Here is an 18,068-nt window from a genome sequence, read left to right as displayed (position 1 = left end):
TCCCCGTCTGGTTCACTATTTATAGTGACAAAGTCTGCACTCGTCTTCCTCTACAAGCGGCTGAAACATTTGATACGTTCTATTTGGAGCAGGTGGACCTGAGTGCATTGTGTGTTTATCGATCTGTCCCCCGTTCTTCATGCAACCTGCATGTCATGGCTGTATGTACACAGGAGAAAGAATTATGTTTGAAAAATCTGGTGGTGCGCAAAGGTGATTCCAAGAGGCATTTAGCATCTACTTTTTTTTTGTCTGTTGTCTGCAAAAAACACATTTTTATTGCCTTTGTTCATTTGGAAAAATAGGAAATAGATGAAGAAGAAAATCCAAATTAAAAAGAAAACGTGTGCAAAACCAAGTATCTTCATAAAACTATTGGTTATGAAGCAGAAATCTTCATAAACGAAGCTGCTGCTCTTAAAGCTGTGGGGGAAAAAACACCCAAAGAGATGTTAAATATTCAAACTCTTGATGGTCTCATTTAAAAACAAAAAAAAAGGCTGAACGTCAATAGTTTGCTTGGCGATGTGTCATGGAGCCTAGTGGCGGGGGACCCCCTAAACAGGTCGCCAGTCTGTTGCAGGGCCACAGACACACATGTACACCTCAGGATCACCAGATCAGAGGCCTGCTTCTGGACATTGGGAGGAAGACAGAGTACCCTTATGTGCACAAGAACTCCACACAGAGAGGGCTCAAGGAGGATTTGAACCAAGGCCTTCTCGCTGTGAGGCGACAGCGCACACCTTTCCAACCCATCAGGAGAGACCCGTCTACCACAAAAAAGATAAAAACAAGAGGGAGATTTTCTGAAATTCCCTGGGATAATGTTTAGCTTTATTATCTGAATCCTTTTCCAGCGCAATGAGATCCTGTTGTCAAGCATGGCAGCAGAAGAGTGATGGTTTGGGATCCTGCGAAACTGTCCAGATCCATCTGGGATTTTTTTTCTTTATTGTTTATTGGTTTATTCCAGAAGTAAATATGAAGTGATCCACTGAAATATGGGACTGAAATTAAGTCAATTTGGACAAAATCTGAAAAAGAAAAAGAAAAGAAACGTGAGTTTGGAAGAATCCTTTCAAATTCTGTCCCTGCCCTAAGAAAGACACCAACTTAACTCCAGAAACTTGGAACCTTCCGCCTGTTTTACCAACTGTACTAGTAACTGAATACTAAAGAGTGCATTTAATTAAATATTTTTGGTTGTTTTTATGTGAAAAGATTACATGAAGGTTGTAACTCTGCACATGGCTGTCAACAAAAACAAATATGAGTGAACACAGCATGTTTTTGTAGCCAAACAGCTTTCATCTGAGGTTCAAAGCAACCGAGAATGCAAAGGGATTCGGAGGAAGCTGGAGAATTTTCATCACGCCTGCCGTCCGTAAGCGAATTAGCATTGTTGAGTGATACGCCGCCTCCTTAAATGAGTTAGTGTGTGTCTGGCGGCTGCGCTGCTCAGACACCACGGTGATGGATGAGGTCTGAAGGAGATGGGCTGTAAAAAAGGCTGATTCTGGCACTCAAGGGTGAGATCACTTCCTCAATAAAAAAAGCATTTTCCAGAATCGTTGTGCCAAGGTATGAATGCTGATTAGGATATTAAATGGAGTAGAGCCTCTCTAACAAAAAAAAGAAATATATAAATTGTACAACAGGGACTAAATGGGGGGGGGGGGGGGGGGACTGTTGACCAACGACTGCACTTTTAAAGACTTGAGTCATTTTAGTTTAGTTGTCATCTCTGAAAATTGAAAGGCTCTTTAGTAAAGGAAAAAAATAGTTTAAATATATAGAATTGTACACACATATCTCTATACAAATATATGTCCAACTGCTCGTTAACACAAATTTTTAATCAGCCAATCACATGGCAATTTAGGCATTTAGATGGTCAAGACGACTGCTGCAGTTCAAACCGAGCCTCAGAAGGAGAAGGAAAGGTGAAAGTGACTTTGGATGTGAAATGGTTTTTTTGTGCCAGATGGGCTGGTCTGAGTATTTCAGAAACTGCTGGTCTACTGGGATTTTCACCCACAACCATCTCTAGGGTTTATACAGATAATGGTCCAGAAAGAGAAATTATCCAGTGAGCTGCAGTTCTGTGACCAGAAATGATTTGTTGATACCAGAGGTCAGAGGAGAATAGCCAGACTAGCTCCAGCTGATAGAAAGACAACAGGAATTCCTGTCATCTAAGAACAGGAAACTGAGGCAACAATTCACACCGACTCACTAAAATTAGACATTAAAAGATTAAAAAAGCTTGGTCTGATGAGTTTCTGTTTCTGCTGCAACATTCAGAAGGTAGGGTCAGAATGTGGCATCAACAACATAAAAGCATGGATCCGTCCTGCCTTGTATCAACAGTGCAGGCTGGTGGTGGTGGTGTCATGGTGTGGGGGATACTTTCTTGGCACATTTTGGGCCCGTTAGTATAATTGAGCATCTTAACAACATCAAATTCTACCTGAGTGTTGTTAATGACCATGTCCATCCCTTTATGACCACAGTAAACCATCTTCTGGTGTTACTTCCAGTAGGATAAGGCACCATGTCATGAAGCTATAATATTGTGCTTTTTGTTTTTAAAAAAATGAATTAAATTTGAGTTTTTAGGATTTAATTATAAAATGAAAACGTTACATTAAGACATGGCAAAAAAAGAAACATGATCCAGCTAATAACTGCTGCAAGTATAGAAGGATTTTTTTTATCCAATTGCTTTTTATCATGTAATAGCACTCTCCTACCACTTGAGGGCAGCAATCTGTAAAAATATGGAAGCATCTGGAGCTTGAGTCACTTTGATGAAACCTGTAAAAATAAAAACTAATAAAAATGTGTGGTGGAGTTAAATTAAGCATAAAAATAATAAGGATTTTAGAAGTTTGAGCTAAGATCTGGCTTATCAGCTAGGTCATTATCTTCATTCGTCATTTTTAATTGCAGTTGTGTGCAAACCCATGTATCCTGGTGATAAATCTTAAAGAAAAAAAACGGTTCGAAAATTTTAAAGGCATTTTGTCTTATTTCTACTACTATTATTACTACTATACAACTATTAGTTACTTTATTATGTAAAGCACTTTGATATGTTTTTAGCAGGAAACGTGCCATATAAATAAAGTTAAATTTGAATTTAAATTTCACTTATTTTTACTGATTTTCTTTTGTTCACAAAAATGAATTTGAAGACAGCAAAGTGGATTTAAAAAGTGCATGAAACATTTCAGACAGATTGAAAATGAGTAAAGAAAAACTGAAATAGGCCATGTATAGGATACTACACTGAGATTAGGATTAATCCATATTAAAGGGGATAATGCCTAATTTGAAAATTTTGGGGGATCTTGGATTTTGGCAGCTCTTGAGCTTCACATGGATCACAAAAACAAATGTCTCTGTTAAGCGAATAGAAAGTTTGCACTACCAGTCAACTGAGAATGAAGTTCTCCTTCATCACATGGTCACATCTGATCATCCAATAAAGAAACGTAAACCCAGGAAACCTGTGCCGATGCACTGAGGATTGCAGTGCAGGACTGCTTTTCTCTATGACCATTGTCTGAAGTCTCATTCAGAAGGACATACGTGACAAAAAGCTGCTGCTTAGCGCCACCATGTGGTTGAGAGTGAAACAGTACCAGGGATGGGATTGCTTTTTCCAAATGGTGCTTTATTCTGCATTCATGTCAATTAAGGCAAGAGGATTTCAGTAGGAAATAGAGCAACTGTTTTTCCAAATGTTCATCATTTGCAATGTCATGCCTTCTTGATATTCTTTCATTGCACCATTAAATAGTGCAACAAGCTTTAATGTACAAAAGAAATGGATCCACAGTTTTCCAACACTGATGTTACAAGTCTGCAGAGTCAGGAGCTGATATTCTACAACCAAGGCTCCCCAGGTAACCGAAACCTGACACCCCACTGTTACCATGGCGCTGCTGAGGAAAAGCAAAGGCTGTCTGTCGGGTGTTTCAGAGGATTGCACATGGAGGTTGTTGAGGCCCTTTCATAAAGTTCCCTGCACTTCCTACAGATCAGCAGATGGAGAAAAAGACAGATTTCCAAACAATTCTTTTCACACCTGTACTTACCTGTGTGACTGCAAATCAACCCAATTGGTTAGTAAAGGCTTCAGGTGGAACTTGCTGATGGGTCGACAGGAGGGATCCTAAACACTCAGCGGGCTTTTAGCCTTTTGGGTCTTTTGAGTCTGGGGGGTGGGGCTGCCAGAAGCCTCTGCAAGCCGAAAGACGGACCTCAGCACTGGTGAGTTCCTTCTTTTGGAGACTTTTTAGGACCAAAATGTGTCTGTACAGCATTTTTAGACTCTTCTATACATTTACAACCATTAATTAGGAGTATAAATAAATCCTAAGACGTGTCCGACGCTCGACACTGGTGGCATATCTAAAGCCTAGAAACCAGGCCATGGAAGAAAGCATGTCTCCAGTTTCAATGCCATCTCCTCCAAAGACGCATGTCCTCATCTTTCAGTCCCACATTGTGCACACATCAACAAAAAACCACAAGGTTTGAGTGGACACCTCACAAAGTTGTTTCTCTTTATGTCCACAAACATCCAGCTGCACATCAAGAGGAAAAAGTATCAGAAAAACCCAGTGAAAACCTATACATGCATAACTTGACTTGCAAAGCAATACTCTCACGGCAGTAAACCATAATTTTAGGGACTTATTCCTACAGTTTTTGGAAAATAAATTGGCAAAAAAACTGTACAAAATTCCATCAAATATTCCCATGGGTTCACTGAAGCACATGTGAATGTTTTTAGTGTGTTATGTTTCTTCATGTCCATTATAAAAACCTTTTCAACAAGTAAATATCTTTGATTATTTGTTACAACTTAATTAGTTTGGTTTGTGTTCCTTTAAAATGATATTTTAAGTATTTTTCAAGTCAAAAATGATTTGAACCTGTCAAATCATTTGGCCCCTCGCAATCATAATTTGGATATTTTCTTATCTAATAAATCTTGAAAATAAACAGATTCTGCTGCAATCGCCAACTTGCAGGTCTGCTGTGGTGAAGACATTTTAATCCCAATGTTTCATCCAGATTCGGTGGGCTCCACCACTCCTGGCGGAGGAGGTGGCGTTGATCAGACAGAGGGAGGACAGGGAGACGGGCGGCTGGTGCAGGAGCTGTGGTTCATCGTTGTTCTGGCAGGCATTGCCCTGCTGCTGCTGGCTGTTGTGTTGGGTGTGGTGCTCCATAAGGTAAGGGAAAAGTGCTCCAACACCATTAAAAACAACAACAACAAAACTATTTGTCATTACAAATTTATCAGTTTGTCATTTTTACATCTGATATGAATTCATGTTGTTCAGGCTTATGCATTATTTAATTCATTTTAGAAATACAAAGGGAGTTGGTAACATGTAACCCTTGTGCTATCCTAGGCACTTTACCATTGGGCGTTGGGTCATCTAGACCCACTAGACAGTGCGGTGCGCTGAACCTTTTTTCTTCAATGATTTTTGATCTTCACTGTTGTCTATGGATTACATGAAATCTTTCCACCTTTATCCACCTTTGTCATGGTTGGGAAAACACGTCAATGTAAGGGTGGGGTCATCTAAGATAGCACAAGGGTTAAACACCACTTTAAGATGAACAAGTTCATTTAAACGAAAAGAAAAGAAAAATCTTGTGTTTTTGGAACAAATAAAGCAAATTAAATCAACAAACTTCATTTTAACGGGATAGAAATTTAAAGTTGTCATGAAACAAAATTACTCTGAGTTTCAATGGCCCATCAGTTTAGGTGGGTGTTAGGGTTATGTAATTATCATTTGCTTACACGCTATTATCACCATGATATGATTGTCTAAGTTCTATCTTTCAGTAAGAAAACAATGACCTGAAAAGTTCTGATTATACAAGAATATGATGTTCCTGTACTGCTTGACTGAATGACCTACTTTTATGTTATCAAACCCGGCCACCAATAAAACCAGACTGGATACACTGGGAAGGCAGAACTCCTCTGTGACAGTTTGCGCTGTCACAGACCGATTCTCCTTCTGCAGAAGTCTAGCAAAAGTTCTCATCTCCTGTGTGATTCTTCTCTTTATTAAGGAAAAAGTCAGAACCCTGACAGTGGGAACCAAATGTTGAACATCTAAACTATAGTATCATCCACAAAACCAACTTGAATCAACCTTAAATCCTCCATACGTCCAGTATTGTAGTGAAATCTAGGGAAATATCCACAAAACAAATATCAATCCTATAATCAAGCTTCAAAAAAGAGCATTTAGAGAGATAGATAAATGTGAGTCTACAAATGCACTATTTAAAAAACCAAAGACTTTCATATTTGTGGATATGGGACATTTTAATTTGTGCCTTTAAATGTTGTTTGACCTTAAGAGGTCGTTTTTTAAAAGACAAGAGGAACATTATAATTTTAGAAGTAATTTTGTGTTTTAATAATGCAAAGTAAAATGGAGACATCCTTCTGTTTTTGGAACAAAAAGTTGCAACTGTTTGGATAAAAAATTAGGATACTGTTAAAATGTCAAATAACTGATGGATACTGGTAAAACGATATATGTATTTATTTGAATATGTATTTGGTTAGATGTTTTTGATTTTACGTTTGTGGCCAATTTGTCAACTTGATGTTAATTTTTGTTTGTGTGTGAATTTTATTATTATTTTTTTTTTTTATTGGATGGGCTTTGATCAGCATGATGCTTCAGCCTTTTTTGGTTAACGTTGATTGTTGTTTATTATAAGTAGTATAAAGGTGATGTTTTCAGAACCAAACAAACTTCCAAACCAATTCAACCACTAGGCGGTGTAACAAACCAAAAAATTAAAAGGCCCCAGAAAGGATGAAATTTTGAACAAAGAAGTAGAAGTCACTGTGAGGTACTGGTTTTGTTTGCAACTAAGCAACATTGGTGGCAGCAGTGGGATTCCTACAACACACCACTATTCCCACAAACCCTTGCGGCTCTAAAGGAAGCCACCAGTTGCAGCAACATAGGGGCGCTGTGGCACATGCTGAGAGTGAACCAGCAAGCGGAGAGTCAAACGCAAAACCTCAGCTGTGTGGTTTTCCCCTTTTGCCCTCCCAGCATGTCCGCAGTTCCACTGCTGTCACCGACGTTTATGTAAGTGTGACTGAACAGTTTCTGCAACCATTAAGTCACCTAATTCAGGGCCATGCACGTTCGTTGTTCGTGCATGGCCCTGAATTAGGCCCTGAATTAGGTGACTTAATGGTTGCAGAAACTGCTCAGGAAAGTAAAACTCAGAGGAGAAACTTTGGTGTCTTTGCAGGCTCTGAGCAAACCTCACATGCCTCGTGAAAGACCTCCTCTGGCGGCCATGCATAAGAGGAGCCCAATGGCTGTTTATCCTCCCAGCAACTCTGTCTTGGTAGGGTGAGCGGCTTTTTCCTCAACAATTTTATTTTTAATATTTTCAGATCTTTAAACTTTAAATTGAATTTAACCTCACGCTAATATTTGAGTTTCCTCTCTGCACACAGAGCCCCAGTTAAGCAGAATTAACTATAGTAGTAATTTCTGAATATCTAGTCATGCAAATTCTTCCCTTTTTTTGTTTTTAGTTTGACACCGTCCCCGACACGACGGGCTTCTCCTCCAGCGTGACTCTCAAAGGCTTCACCATGAAGATAGAGGTAAAACGCCAGTGAGTCACATTCTTTGGAGAGTGGGACTGTGATGCTTCCTGCGTGTGCCCCCACCCCACCCCCCTCCGCCCCCGCCTGCAGGAAGTCCTGGAAGCAAAGTGTGACCCTGAAGACGAGGTTCCTCAGCCACTGAGCATCGTCAGCGGGACCTCCCTGAGGCGCAGCATCAGCCAGCTGATGGACGGGAAGTCGCTGGAGGACGATGTGTGGGACCCAAACATTTCCGGCCACGACAGCGGGATGGTGAGATCCACGTAGGACGATATGGACATCAGTTATGGCTCTGATCTTTCTTCTCCTTCTTAGTTCATGGATGATGAGGAATTCGTTGAAACCATCAAAGGCTTCAGCACTGTGAGAAAGGAGCATACCATGTTCAACGACACCAACCTGTGACCCGGACGGCACACCTGGATTTAAACAGCTTGAACATTTTTCATACAGATGTTGGCTTTTACAGCATCTATGCAGCTGGACAGGGAAGCAGTGAAGGGTGGGAAGAAAAACGAGATGCATATCAGACACTGAAACTGATGCAAAGAGCGAGAAGAAAATGGGATCTTCAACCACAAGTGGAATTCTGTTAGTATTTGGATCACTGTCACAAAATCAAGAACAGCTCTTTAACTCTTGTGCTATCTTAGATGACCCCACCCTTACATTGACGTGTTCTCCCTACCATGACAAAGGTGGATAAAGGTGGAAAGATTTCATGTAATCCATGGACACCAGTGAAGATCACAAATCATTGAAGAAAAAAGGTTCAGAGCACTGTCTAGTGGGTCTAGGTGACCCAACTCCCAACATTAAAGTGCCTAGGATAGCACAAGGGTTAAGCGAGATGTCGTTATCTTATGTATAACCAACATAGATGACAAAGTTCATGACCTTTCCAAAAATGGAAACAGAATTCACAAGCTCTCACCTGTTGGATCACACCCTGAAGAGTTCATCTAGAGGTGGAGATTAAATGGCGAGGGGTCAATTTTAATTGTTTTTTCGTGTCAACATAAAAAAACAAACAAACTGTTTTTGTTTTACAAAATCCTGAATATTTGCAAAGATGCATCAGGATCATTGAAAAAAAGAACAAAATTTCTGGGAGTAAATCTAGAATACAAAAACTCCCAGAAGTGATTTTTATTGTGTAATTATAACATTTCAACCTTTATTCTCATAATTCTAAATTTTCTTTTCAAAATTCTGAGGTGTTGTCTCAGAATTGTGACTCGATTCTCCAGATTTACTTCAATCTTGTAATTTTTGTTTGATTTCTTTTACTGTTCTAGGAACATCACCAATGCTCTCGAGATTAAATTCAGAATTCTTTACAGAATCACAGGTTTTTTCTTCACTCGTGGCGACTGACTGCGTTCCCTGTGAATGTAGGTGAAACACTGACCTGAAACACAAACCAAATCCATGCAAACGTCATTTAATCCACAGTGAAAATGTTTTTTTCATCCTTACGTACTTCAGATTAAATTTGTATAAACAGGAAACCTAAGATTTTTTAAGGGGAAAAATGGAAAATCAGACACAAAAACCAAACTTGGAGCCCAACTTCAGATCACTGAGAGTTTATTTTAATAAAATCAATGCTCTAACAGTCTTAAACTGAATGGATTGATAAAAAAAAAATGCCACACAGATCCGAACATGTACTCTTTTTATTTTAAATGAGGTGCAATGTAAAACACTTTAACAGCCATGGTTACAAAACATTTACATAATAAATTAATATACTGCAAATCCACAGGAAACAGTAAACATAAACCCTCAGACTGAGGGATTACCTTTGCATTAAGAGGTCATGAACGTACACATTTAGAAAGGCAGCCTCTTGCTTTGTTTTTTTTGTTCTTTTTCAAAGACATATAAGTATAAATCTGTCATTTGAGTTGCACTGATATGTTTGCCAAGAGAGGCGGATTAGAAAATCCTCATCAACAGTATTGCCATAGATGTCTGCAGCATCATCAGATTTGAACCAAACTAAACTGAATCCTAGGCTTTCTGTAGTGTCTTAACAAAATGTCTGTTTACAAAGGAATTCTGGGAAACCGGCTCGCAGCAGTAAAGTGCATGCAGGCCCTGCTGTCCCCTCATTGTTTTCATATATATTTCTATATAGCACTGTGAGCTGTGGTTCTCATTCAGAAACTATAAATGGACCACTGATATGTCAGCTTCCCTCTGTGCAGAATCAAGAAAAATCCTTTTTTAAGAAAATAAGTCCCATCATCAACTTTAGTTCCCTTTCATTGAGCAGATGCTGCAGCCCCATCCAGCCAACTACAACTTCAAAGCATTTAAATATTCATTTTATTTATAATTCTGGCCAAGGCGATGACAATACGTCTTTGCACGGATGAAGAAAGAGTCAAAGATCTGCCGTCTGTACCTGAGGGATCTGATGGCTGGAGCAGCTAGAGATCTGAAGGTTTCCCTGTGTGGGGGCTCATGGTCAGAAAGGGAAACTCTGCCATTACAGGCAGCCTCTCTTCCATCTCTTTTTCTGGTGGGGGGGGGGGGGGGGGGGGGTTGCTGCGCAGAATAAATAAACGCCTCGCGCACAGAAAAAGAATGAAAGAATTCAGACTTAATCCTAAAAAAAAAAAAAGGTTTGAAGACCCACTCTGATGAAAATGCTGTTTTTAACATGTTCTTGTGGCATTTCGCTCATGCTGGAAGACATATATAAACTAAATTAAGCTTCAAGGTGCATTTCTGAGACTTGTTTGATTCAAAATTGTTGTGAATTAGGAGGAGAATAAAAATGCAGTCTGAAAGTTTTAAAAAGGTCACAATTGATAGAAAATACGCTGGGCGAGAAGACTAGATACTGCTGGATATTTTTATGACGCTCCGGTAATACTGGGTTGGGGGGTGTGAGGGGCTGTAAGCTGGCGGGAGAAAGTGTAAACAGAGAGCTCTCAGCAAACGGGGAGGGTAAAATTTCAAATGAATTCCTGCAAAAACTCTGTCCTAGAAAACAACACGGGTATTTATTTCCTCTAAAATGGCTTAATCCTAATTAAACGACCACAGAGAACGCCTTGACAAGAGGTCAAAGGTTGATCAGAGTGGGTCTTTACGTCCTCGGTTGACCAAAATCAGGAAAGACAACCGTTTTCTTTTTGTTTTTTCAAACCTTGGACATAAAAAAGAAACATTTCATCGCTGCAGCACCAATTCAATTGACCTCAACATCTTTGTTTTATTGTCTGGTAAAAACTGAAAGGGCCCCTCTATGGCGGTGCTAACGCTCACAGCCACTTCTCCTAATAAAGGAAACCGCTGCATGATTCTCCGCAGGCTGAGGCTCCTAACAGGATTTTCTCACAACCACAAAACCAGATCATTGACAGAGTAAAGTGCTACCATACGTTTCAAACCACTGCAATCTAAAACCTATCATGGAGCTTTTAATCTAGACCTAAACTACTTAATTAAGTCAACAACAAAACCAAATGTTTGGCTGCAACTAAAAAGAGGAGTTGGGGGAACTATGAGAGGACTCGGGAGTCTATAAACAGCAATTACAAAATACCTTTCTATAAACCCTTTTCTTTTAAAAATATGCTCTGTTCTGTCCCTTTTTTTTAAAAAATAGCAAAAAAGACAAATGGATTCACAGCTGTGCAATTTCTCCCAATTGAGTAGAAAATATTTCATTTTTAAACAAATGAGTTTTAGCCAAAATGGAGGACAAACCAAAACAAAAAACAGAAAAAAAAAAAAAACTAAATTCAGTTACAGTTACGTCCTTAAAAGTTTCCAGACTGAAAATGTGCAATTAAGCAGGATTTCATGACAGAAAGTGAAAATCTGAAATAATGCCAGGATGCTAGGATTTGTTTAAGAATGAAACGTTAAAAAAAAGAAAAGAAAAATCGTACACAAACGAATGTTAATTGAACAAAAACAGAGAGATTGGACGACATCCCCCTGATTGGAAAAAGGGAAACACCTCGTCGTTTCCCTGATCCTTCACATACAAAAGCACCTGAAAGGAACAGGAAGTAAGGTGTCTGGACTAACACTGATTATTGGCAGGTCACCTTACAGCCAAGATTAAAAACAAAACAAAAAAGAAACAAGTAGAAAAAGTAAGAACAAAGGATTGCAGAGAGAACAAACTGCTTAAAATAACCAGTCTATCGGGGAGGAAGAGAGGAAGGACTTGAATCATCCTCTTCTGGATGGACGACTCTGGAAACACTGGACTTCCACTTTACGTCGGACAAAGAACTGTGGAGACAAAAACCAGCCGTGGGAAATAAACAAGAGCTTTGAGGACTTGTGGAGCTTAAAGGAGAGCGGTGGCCGATGGAAGGGCGACTAAAAGACGACAGAGTGTTTTGAGTGAGGAGGAAACAGGAGCTACGGGTGAGAAGCTGGCGACTTCTAAGCAAGTTTGGATGCGAATGCGGCGCTAGGGCGGAGGGGGGGGCTGTTTAAGAGAGGAAGAAAAGAGCAGGGGGGTGTGAGGTACAGAGCTGAAGGTGAAGGATCTGTGTTTAATCTCACAAACCTCCAGGTTCCACTGCTCTCATACCAGAGCTACCCAAAGGACAGTGCAGCACAGGTGAGAGACAAGGGAGGCACATGTTAACAAAGAGTCCAGGCTCACCAGTTTGGGATTAAAAAACTAATACTTTGAGAATTTGTGATGGCAGATCATAAACCTAAATAACAATCGACAGTTTTGGGGGCAAATAACATAAAGAGGTCAAAAAGGTCATGAAAGGTGTGAATGTTTACCTTTGAGGATGTAGTCTGTGAGCAGAGCAGGAACTTTGTCACTGTCATCCCTCATGGCATGGAGGACTGTATGGAGAAAACAAATGAATGCTCAGCAAAGGAGAAACATTTGGAAACATTTTTTGTGTGTTTCCATGGATATACTGACTTTTTGTGAGGATCTGAAGGTCTTCTACACAAGGGGAGCCAGCTTTCTTTTCATAAGGGATTACGGTTGTCAGGTACTGAAAGGAAAATGGGTGCAAGATGCACAAAATGTTGAGTAAGCAGCAGTGAGGATGTTTGTCTCCCTCTGCTGGTTAATTGACGAATAACATTTTTTGACGTGAAATTAGAAATCAAACATCACCACTTTGGGTTCAAAACAAAAACAGAATGAAGTTGAAGCTCCAAAATAAAAGTCGCAGCTGAACAATGCTGTGCTGAAAAAAAAAAAAGTCAGTGAAATGTTTCAAAGAAAAGAGGGAAAACCAGAATAAGGCCAAAAAAGAACAGAATGAATAAAATAGGGCAAAGGAAAACTGGCACCAGAAAACGGTGATGGCAGGGGGAGTGCAAATAAACATGCCGATGGGAAAAACACAAAAGAATAAAAAAAGAATCAGCTGTGAAAGAAGGAGCAGGGGCACCTGTTTGTCCCCTCCTGTGTGGCCAAAAGTTTGACGGAAGCCGTTTTGAATGACATTGGAGAGTCCCTCCAGAGTGAGGAGCTACAAAGAGCGAAAGGAAGGAGCAGAAGAACGTTTGCCGACAGTTGAAGAGCTTTCTGTAAAAGAAAATCAGCTTTGTGGAGCCCAAACGAACGTTCAGACTTTCCTTGGATCTGTGTGAAGAGGTTTCCTTAGCCTATTTTATGAAGCATCGCTATAAAAAAACCATGCAGAGGTTTTCAGAGTGTGACTATGGACTAACCGTGCCGGGAACATGCGTGCTGGCTGCTCTCTGACCGTTTGGCCCCGACAGAGATGCACTTTTGACTTTCTTCTTCTTTCGCCGCAGCTCACGATGTTCTTTCTGCCTGTTCTGCACGTCAATCAGCAGCGAAATAAAGCTGTTTTTAACCTGCAGGGGAAGAAAACCTCATTTAAATCCACGTGAGGATCTGATTTTTGGCACTTCACAAAATCCTCACAGTGAAGCAGATGACAGAAAAATAAAATGTGGCTGTTAGAAAGGAAAGAGGAAAGTAACCTCCTTCTCAAAATCCAGCTCATCCCGCAGTGCCAGGGCTTGGATCAGCTCCTCGCTGTAGCGGCGAATGGCCGTCTCCACCTCCTCCAGAGTCTGGGAGAGCTCTGACATGGACATCTGCCGCAGCCCTGCAACCACAGAAGCACATGTTCTTCAGGGGATGTTAGGAAGTTTAGAAGATCAAATGATGTTAACACTTTTTACGTTTACTAAGAATGCCGGAATGGTTCAGCTACACGTTAAAAATGATTCACCAAAACACATTTAACACACATGAATGGCTTCGGTGCACATTAATCTGGGGCCATATATCGTGTGTTACATAATCGCCTCACATGTCTGTGAAATTCACGCTTATGACTGAGATAAAAGGGGAACGGAAGCAAAATTCCAACAGGATGCCGGATTACTGACGTTCCTCGTAGCTCGAGCTGGAGCCGGACCGCTTCAAACCCTGGAGGTCCTGAGAGAGCATGGACAAGTCGGACTGGGAGGGGCTCTCATCATCGTCAGGGTCTGGAGATTCCTGCATCATCTCTTCAATCTCCTCTATTACCTGAAAAAAACAAAAACAAAATGCTCACTGGGGTGCTGCAGGTGTCTATTCTCAGCTGATTTAAACCAGTTTTCATATGTTAACACAATGTGTGACATTTCTCTGTTTGGAAAAACTTCAAACATGCCAATTAAAGACTTTTGTGATCTTTAAAAATTTTTTGGGTGGTTTACAATATAAATGTAGTTTTTATTCATTCAGAAAATGTTGATAGAAAGCCTTATTTGTGCGTAAATTCAAAAAAGTAACCATAATTACGTTCAAATATTTCTCCAAAAACTACAATAGCGAAACTTGAATGCGGCTGACCTGGTCTGCGGTTAAGAGCGGCTCGTCGTTGATGCAGGAGACGATGATGGAGTGCATGTCCAGCTGTTCCCTCAGCTCCTCGTCATCATCATCAGACGGATCCAACGACTGATTATCCAACTTCTGGCCAAAGAAAAAGCAGATTTTTTAGACAAAAGGCACAAATTCAAAGCATCATTTTAAAATTATTCTTACACAAAACACACTAAGAGGCTTTTCGTCTTTTTATATATTGTTGTCTTGCATGAAAATTCCTGTTGAGGAGTTAATTGCTCAGAAGGATGAAGGCCAAAAAACAAAACTATTTTCTGGCATATTTTTGTCTGTTTCTACTAAAAAGAAAGGATTAAAAGTTATAGCTCTTTGTTTTTCATAACTTTGAGGACCTGCTTGAAACGTGATCCAGCATGTGATACCTCGTTCTGCGTGAGCTTGAGCGATGGAAGGTGTAGGGTACGAGTGTAGGAAGTCTTCCAGTCCACAGGCATCACGTTGCCGTAGTTGTTGGTCAGAGCGTTCCACACCCTGAAACGCACAGCAGTGAGACAACACAGAGTAAATACACACACAAACAAAAAAAGAGGAAACATGTCCTTCTCTTTGCAGCGTGACACAGCATGAGCTGTTCAGATCACTTCTTCTTCAAGTCCAACATCTTCCTCCTCAAACGTGAACGCTCTTCAGAGCCAATAGATGACAGTAAAACCAAGTTTAGTGTAAAAATATTTGCTACTTAGTGGCTTTTAACTCAGTAGATGTACTTTTGGCTGTGACAGGGTGGATGCTGTGAACCCATGTGTCACATTGGCTCCAACAGATCACAGCCCTTCTCTTGCTCCCATACACACACACACATGTACGAGCAGAGGTTTATATAACACGCATGTTTCTCCCTGAAGTCATCACGTTCTGCTTGGCGAGCAGTCGGGCCGCTTTAAAATAGCAAAGGCTGTTTGTGCCCCGAGCCTCAACAGCGTCTCAGACACGTGATCGCAGCACAACCCCATCTCCACAATCACTCGTCCCTTACAGTTTGTGCGCGTTTTTCGTGTTTATCTATAAATCGCACGCATGATTACACAACTTCCTCGTCTTTTCTGACCCACTATGACTGGAACTCACTAAACGCACATCCTGGTTTCATCCCATGTCGTCCTGCAGCGCCTCTCAGCTCTGATCTTTCTTGATGACTTGTTAGGAGGCGGGACACGTCCTACAAAGAAAAGTGCTTCCCTGAGCCTGGCACAGGTCTTCAGGCTTCACCGGGCAGCCGTCCAATTATTGCCCTCTGTGTGCTGCCTTTGGTTTTTAGCAGCCTTCATCGTGTCTGCTCAACCTTCTCATTCTAAAGAGAATGTTTTTGGGGCGACAGACAATAAAGTCACTAAACTGATAGGTTAGAATGAAGATAACCAGAAAATAAGCAAGTTTTTAAAGACCCACTCTGATGAAAATTGTGTTTTTGGTGTTTTTCTTGTAATCGATTACATGTATTTAAAAAAATTAAGCACCAAATTGCATTTGGGAATATTTCTGCACCGATAATTTTAGGTTGGGTTACATGTTTACTTGTTGACTTTTGTAAATAGGTGTACAATACGTATCTTAAAAAAGGCAGGTTAAAATGTACTTAAAAGTTAATTAAACATCCTTAAAAGACACAATCAGCAGGGCTGTAAAGATTAATTTTAACGATTGGATTCAGTCAATATTGGCTCATTTTAAACTTTAAACTTTAAAACTTCAACCAGTGGACTACACCTGAATACTGAACAGTACAGGTGAAGTTTTCAAGAGTCCTTGTATTTCTTGCAAGATAATCAAGTGTAAACAAACAAGAATTCATGGGAAGTCCCGTACCGATTTATTTCATTGTGAAATTACTTTATAATGATACAGGTCTTTTGATTAACAACTTGCCTCAAACTGGTTGGATAGTAGGAATAGATTATAGAGACCTAGTTGGCAGCTGACATTACCTGGAGAACGTTTTTTTGACGAAAACTCAAAAAATGACAGTAATTTAAGCAATTATGAAAACAACTCAATACTAAAATTAACTAAAATACTGAAAAAATATTTTCTAAAAACCATGTTTCAGTGAATATATTTGTTAGCTGATAAAAACATGTTTGAAATGAGTGTAAATAATGGTGAAAGATTTGTGCATAAAACAACGGTGAAACAAAGGATGCATTTCCTAAATAATGTTATGTTTATTAAAGAAAAAACAGAGGGGAGGCAACATTTTCCATTTCAGTGCTGGTTAAATATGTAGTTAAAATAATTTTGATTATATATTTGGATTTTAATCTACGTTCCTAGAGATCACGTGATGAAATTAAAGGCTAACAAGTGAAGTGTTAAAACAAAGTCTACTCTGATTGGCTGAAAACAGGCACGCGGCTCCTGCTATGATTTCCAGCTGAGATGCCAGAACATTTCCTTAGTAAGACGTAACCTATTAAAAGCAGTACTTGGATTAAAAATAAATAAATAATGATAATAATAATAAACAATTTTAAAAGAAATCTGTTTTGTTCATATGATTTGAGCAAGAATACTCGTAAAACATTTGTGCAAAACTTGGGATTCTGTGAATTGTAATTAACAAAAATGCTATAAAAAATCGGTAACGTGGCAATTTAAAGACTGAGCCACAATTTTAACACGACAACAAGACGATAGTTGGTCAATTGCAACGAAGTAAATAAATATGTAGATATTTAGATGAAAAAAAAAATCGTTTACGGTTTTCGAAAGCACCGCAACAGTTTTCAGGGATAAACATTGATCTACTACCCAAACTTTGCACAACACTGATTGAAGCTAGCTAAGCTAACACAGATGAAGGGGATGCTAGGCACCGGAGGCTAAACCGCCTCGAACCAGAGCAGCAGTGCCATTAAAAGTTGGCAGAAATAAAAGCCGCATAGAACTCAAACTCACTCGTCGTCTTTCAGGAAGTTTTCCTCCGTTATAGGGTTGACTGGAGCTATGTTTTCCGTTGTGGTGTTAAAGTTTCGGAAGCAATCTGTCAGCTTTTCGTCGAAATCGTGAACGAGGTCCTCCATCGACTTGAAGCTGCAGATCTCTCCGGAGAAACAGTTGTCCAAGTCCGAGAAATCGTCGAGGCCTGACGGGTCACCGACATTCGAATTCAGCTGGTCCAGCTGTTCGTTAGAGTCCGACGAAGGCTGGAATTCGTTGAAGTCCTGCCAGTCCTCGTCGAAATGGGCTAAGGGCGCCGCCATGACTGCCGTTTGATCTCAGCCGGTGTAGCACCGGCAGTCGAGGAGCTCTGTGTTCGGCTTCGGCTAAAGACGACGTTCGGTGAGTAAAAGCAGGCGAGGGCGGGGCAGCGGAACGGAGGAGAGAGGACGCGACGTCACGGCGTCGCCCCGCCCACCTCAGGAGAATCAAAACAAACAAGTTCGGGTACTTCTTTTCATTTCTTTTCTCGTATTTCTTACTAAAATATTATACACCAATTGTAAAGTAGTAAAAAAAAGCGAAAATCTAAGGAAGCAATAAAAATGATAA

The 18,068-nt window shown here is 40.1% G+C and overlaps 2 protein-coding genes across 10 annotated transcripts; one reads left to right on the top strand and one right to left on the bottom strand.

Moving 5' to 3' along the window:
* Positions 1-3,835: 3,835 nt before the first annotated feature.
* On the top strand, positions 3,836-8,231 carry LOC101166679 (usherin). The gene is made up of 7 exons (XM_023953085.2): positions 3,836-3,914; positions 5,092-5,252; positions 7,053-7,157; positions 7,327-7,425; positions 7,619-7,690; positions 7,784-7,945; positions 8,009-8,231. The coding sequence occupies exons 1-7, from the start codon at positions 3,836-3,838 to the stop codon at positions 8,096-8,098; spliced, it is 768 nt and encodes a 255-aa protein (XP_023808853.2). The 3' UTR covers positions 8,099-8,231.
* Positions 8,232-9,354: 1,123 nt separating this feature from the next.
* On the bottom strand, positions 9,355-17,885 carry fez2b (fasciculation and elongation protein zeta 2b). 9 transcript variants are annotated; one of them, XM_011491822.4, is made up of 11 exons: positions 17,475-17,885; positions 14,942-15,050; positions 14,526-14,648; positions 14,075-14,216; positions 13,661-13,788; positions 13,382-13,531; positions 13,099-13,179; positions 12,618-12,693; positions 12,470-12,535; positions 12,240-12,268; positions 9,355-11,956 (listed from the first exon to the last, which is right to left on the bottom strand). In XM_011491822.4, the coding sequence occupies exons 1-10, from the start codon at positions 17,777-17,779 to the stop codon at positions 12,258-12,260; spliced, it is 1,191 nt and encodes a 396-aa protein (XP_011490124.1). In that variant the 5' UTR covers positions 17,780-17,885; the 3' UTR covers positions 9,355-11,956; positions 12,240-12,257. The 9 variants fall into 9 exon arrangements, with proteins under 9 accessions (XP_011490124.1, XP_011490122.1, XP_078798534.1 ...); XM_011491820.4 differs by lacking the exon at positions 12,240-12,268; XM_078942408.1 differs by lacking the exon at positions 13,099-13,179.
* Between the last annotated feature and the right edge of the window lie 183 nt (positions 17,886-18,068).

This window comes from Oryzias latipes, chromosome 24 (genome assembly GCF_053564925.1).
Source record: "Oryzias latipes strain Hd-rR chromosome 24, Olatipes_Hd-rR_3.1".
In the NCBI taxonomy this organism is placed as follows: domain Eukaryota; kingdom Metazoa; phylum Chordata; class Actinopteri; order Beloniformes; family Adrianichthyidae; genus Oryzias; species Oryzias latipes.
Note: the sequence above shows the minus strand (reverse complement) of the source record. Positions and strands in the feature narration are given on the sequence as shown.